The 4,553-nt window shown below is 35.8% G+C and overlaps 1 protein-coding gene across 1 annotated transcript; it reads right to left on the bottom strand.

The window, feature by feature from the left end:
* Window positions 1-435: 435 nt before the first annotated feature.
* cetn2 (centrin, EF-hand protein, 2) lies at window positions 436-4,346 on the bottom strand. Its single transcript, XM_077201748.1, has 5 exons — window positions 4,257-4,346; window positions 3,588-3,746; window positions 2,534-2,662; window positions 2,320-2,457; window positions 436-2,248 (listed from the first exon to the last, which is right to left on the bottom strand). Exons 1-5 carry the CDS (start codon window positions 4,257-4,259, stop codon window positions 2,159-2,161), a joined length of 519 nt encoding a protein of 172 aa, XP_077057863.1. The 5' UTR covers window positions 4,260-4,346; the 3' UTR covers window positions 436-2,158.
* Between the last annotated feature and the right edge of the window lie 207 nt (window positions 4,347-4,553).

Below are 4,553 nucleotides of genomic sequence, written 5' to 3'. Positions count from 1 at the left end.
CATTCTCTCTTTTTTCATCGCACATTACTGAATAAACAAATCGAGAAGAGTTGAATTCTGCTCAACAATGCTGCATTTATTTGATAAAATACAGTAAAAGTAGGAGGTAAAATTGTGAAGTATTATGATTTAAAATAACATGTAATATATAGTAAAGTGTAATTTATTCCTGTGATGAAAGCTGAATTTTCAGCATCATTACTCCAGTCTTCAGTGTCACATGATCCTTCAGAAATCAGTATAATATGATGATTTGATGATCAAGAAACATGCTTATCAACTATTGTGCTGCTTCATATTTCTGATTTCTTCATATTTCACAGTTCAGATGAACAGTGTTTGATAGAAATCTTTTGTAACATTGTCACCTTTGATGAAAAATAAAATACTGAATTAAAAACTGGGCAAGGAAATAAATTGAGAATAAGTCCTCACCAGCGTAATACAATTTATTTTATTTTTAAATAATACTTAAATAGCATTTCAAATATACTTAAATACAAAACATATGAAACCAATTTTAAAGGTAGGTGGTGCGTAAAGGAAACCCAACAGGAAGAACACAAGCACAGATCACCGTAGCTGATGATGCATTCTCTAAAACTGCAGTGAAGTGGAGTATAAAGCCGAGGCACAGAGAAGACATCCCTGATGATGATCATTCAACTCGTCATAGCTTAATCAGTGATGTATGCTGTAACAAGGCATGTTTATACATGTAAAGTAGGCCTATATATATATATGAGTGAATGTGGAAAAATACATGTGACATTTTAATTTGCAACGTTTACATGGACCACTTTAATTTCCGATTGATGTTTTTGAACGTTAAATAAGCGATCGGGTTGACGTGTGATTTATGTAACGATCTTTTGACTGACATGCCATACTGTTTCCCACTTAATATTGATCTATTTCGAGTCCTAATTTGAGACGACGAGCACATCAAGCAGTAAAACAGCCCCTCCTCGTGCCTAAAACAGTCTGTGGACACACTGATGGGACAGTCCTGCACTGTTTCACAGACGATAGGTGGAATGACCATTATAGATTGACATGACAATCATTTATGTATAGTAAGCTTGTTTCCACCACAGAATAAAAAAAAAGGCAATTGCGGCTTTTTATCTCACAATTCTGACTTTTATCTCAGAATTGCGTGATATAGGCTACAGTCGGAATTGCGAGGTATAAAGTCAGAATTGCTTGATATAAACGTGCAATTGCGTGTTATAAAGTCTTAACGTTAGATGAAATTTTGACTTTATAACATTCAATTTTGACTTTATAACATGCAATTGCGACTTTAAATCACGCAATTCTGACTTTATATCTCGCAATTCTGAGAAATAAAGTCAGAATTTCAAGATGTTAACTCGCAACTGTGATATAAATATTCGCAATTATCTTTTAAAATGTTTTATTTTGCGGCGGAAACAACCTTTCATATTTATGACACGTCTGACGTCTTGCTCCGCGCATTAGTAGCCCAAACATCTCTGCCATTTCCACATCACTGCGCATGCGCACTACTTGTTTACATGTTCCATCAAACGGATTAGGAAATTTTGAAACCAGCCCTTACAATATACAATACGAATGACATTTAAATCGGATCGGGTCAATCAATTCAGATTGAAGTGGTTACATATGTGACTTGTTTAACTTTAATAAACTGCTACAAGCCCGATCACAATCGGATTATTAGGGTGCATGTAAGCGCAGCTATTTCAGGAAAATTAAGCACATTTCCCTCCAATTAAAGCAAGTAAAGCATCCATGTATCTTACTGTTAAAATAAAAATTGTAACAAAAAACCCTTAAAAATAAGCTTTATTTTTAATGCTAAATGTATTTATATTTATTCTCGAAACATAAGATTCGCTCATATAATGACATATTGACTAAATATTTGAGTCATTGTATGACTCACTCGACCACTACAACCTCTGTTATGTTTATATCTTTCCAGATATGAGAGTGTAAACAGCCGACATTTGGAAAACCCACACGGATCTGATCGGATCACTGGGATTGACAGGCATCAAGGTTTTGGAATGGTACGGTGCATAAAACAATGACATTATTATTAAAATAAAAACAATATTTTAAACATTGAAAAGGATTGTTTGTCCGAATCCTGTGCTTCTGGTAACATTCAGTACAAACTTGTTTTCTTCATGATGCGAAGAAATTCCTGCTGGTTAACTTCTCCATCACCATCTCTGTCTGCTTCATCAATCATTTCCTGAAGACAGAGGGAAACATGAATGTTTGATATGATCCGGCACAGGTTTGTGTGTGTGAGCGATCCCGTACCTGCAGCTCCTCGTCCGTGAGGTTTTCCCCGAGCTCTTTGGCCACTCTCTTTAGATTCCGGAAAGATATTTTTCCAGTCTCGTCATCGTCAAACAGCCGGAAAGCCTTAAGGATTTCTTCTTTAGAGTCCTTTTCAGCCTAGAGATTTCCCAAACAGTAGTTAGAGTTTTCTTTTCTAGCTGCCTGGAATATTTCTATTTTAAAAATACCTTACCATTTTTTGGTTCATCACTGCCATGAAATCACTGAACGAGATCTTTCCGGTTGCTTCCTTATCAACCTCTGCAATCGTTTTCTTGATTTCCTCCTTTTTAGGCTCGAATCCCAGCGCTCTCATGGCCACCTGGAGCAGAATTCCTCATTACTCACGGGAAACTTGACATACACACGTCATATAGAGATACAGTCTCGCGGCACTACTGAACATTATTACATTTTTGTATTAGTTTCGTTAGTCATACATTTATTGTTTAATGTTTTTTTTTCTCCAAAAAGTTCCAAGTTCTATATGTCGTGTCCATATATCTTACTTTTCATTTATTTTTTGATTATTTTTTTTTTTAAGCGTAAAAATAAGCAAAATGTATTTTTTTATTTTGAAACATAAGATTTGTTCATATAAAGCAAGATATTGAACAAAATACAGTCATTGTATGACTCACTCAATCACTAAAACTTCTGTTATGTTTATATCTGCGTTACGGATATGATTTGAGACTATAGAGTGTAAACAGCCGACGTTTGGCTATTTGACATCATATACTATCGAAAATTATTCAATTATTTAATTCGTTCCAATAGTTTGAATTTTTTTCGAAATCCTAGAACGTTCCAAGTTTAAAGTCGCCATGAAATCAATTGACGACACTTATTTATTTATGGAATATTGACGTGTTTATTATAAACGACTGATGTCATCATCATTATTTTTCTAAATTCATGTTCGTAATCTTGAATCAGAATATCTTCCTCTTGCAGCATCTCTTCTCTTCTCTGATGACGAGGGCGGGGCTATAACCTGTCACTCACATGAGATCCACCAATAGCAAACCACAACATCCAATCAATTCCCCACAGACACAATCAAGCCCCGCCCACATTTGTTCTTGTTCCAGAAGACAATCATAATATTTCGGATGTGGTCTCAGGGTTTTGGACCCCTCTGTATAGAGATATACGTAACTAAATAGAGACAATGCAACACTGGGATGTAAACTGCTCAAGCTGTGTTCATGTTTCTAATAAATGCATGGCATTATATACCTCACCTTTAACTCCTTCACCTCAATATAGCCAGAAGCATCAGTGTCGAAGAGCTCGAACGCCTCTCGGATCTCCTGCCTTTGCTCCTCTGTCAGTTCAGGCTTTGGGTTGGCTTTCTTACGAGGGGCTACGGCACCCAGAGCGGGTCTTTTGGGACTAGTGGCCTGTGTTATATAGCATAGAATAGAATAGAATAGAATAGAATAGAAAAGAATAGAATCTCTATTAAAACTGGACCAGTACAGTACAGTGCACATTACAATACAGTTTATGAATACAAGACACATACTGTAAACATAAATTAGACAGTGCACATAAGAGATAATACAGGTTAGATATAATAATATTGTTTAGGAGAAAGAAATAGAGAATAAGAGGAATATAAAATTATATGCTTTTAAATAAGACTAGCATTTCATTAGCCGTGGTTGTAGATTCACTCGTAACTACCATGACAATTTTCTCTGTATTTTTTTCCGATGAAAAAGGAAGACCAGTAGCAATAATAAGCAACACACATGATTACATATGTCACACAAACCTGAAGAAGGACATGTTTACATACTAACGGCAATTAAACGGATACACTAAAAGGGAGTGCCCTACTTTAATAAATCGCAGAAATAAATATACAAATCACACAAACTGCGACAGCTGCATTCGTCGTGACTCACCATCTTCACCGAGAGGAGAATAACATAAACCACACTATGGTGAAGGCTTGGTTTATGAATATTAATTACGTTCCGTGACGTTCGCTCGTTAGGCCCAACTGATTGGCTGAAAAGAAGACGTTGGCAAGTGGGCGGAAATCTTGTCTCGTCATGAATAATAATTATGAAGCTGCAGGAAGAAACTTCCACACAGCCTAATTAATCAAGTATATTCGCCATAGTACGATTCGTAATAATCGTACAAAAGCATCTTATCCCGATTATAACGCTTATTTAAACAAACTGTGAGAAGTAATT

Source organism: Siphateles boraxobius, unplaced genomic scaffold (genome assembly GCF_051911475.1).
Source record: "Siphateles boraxobius isolate OS27281-9 unplaced genomic scaffold, OSU_SipBor_1 117, whole genome shotgun sequence".
Lineage (NCBI taxonomy): Eukaryota > Metazoa > Chordata > Actinopteri > Cypriniformes > Leuciscidae > Siphateles > Siphateles boraxobius.
Note: the sequence above shows the minus strand (reverse complement) of the source record. Positions and strands in the feature narration are given on the sequence as shown.

What these genes read in the sequence shown, in the direction of transcription:
- cetn2 (XM_077201748.1), bottom strand. An exon ending in TTGAGGTGAAGGAGTTAAAG is followed by an intron (nt 2,663 to 3,587) that starts GTGAGGTATATA and finishes ATTCTGCTCCAG; the next exon opens with GTGGCCATGAGAGCGCTGGG. An exon ending in CAGTGATGAACCAAAAAATG is followed by an intron (nt 2,458 to 2,533) that starts GTAAGGTATTTT and finishes GGAAATCTCTAG; the next exon opens with GCTGAAAAGGACTCTAAAGA.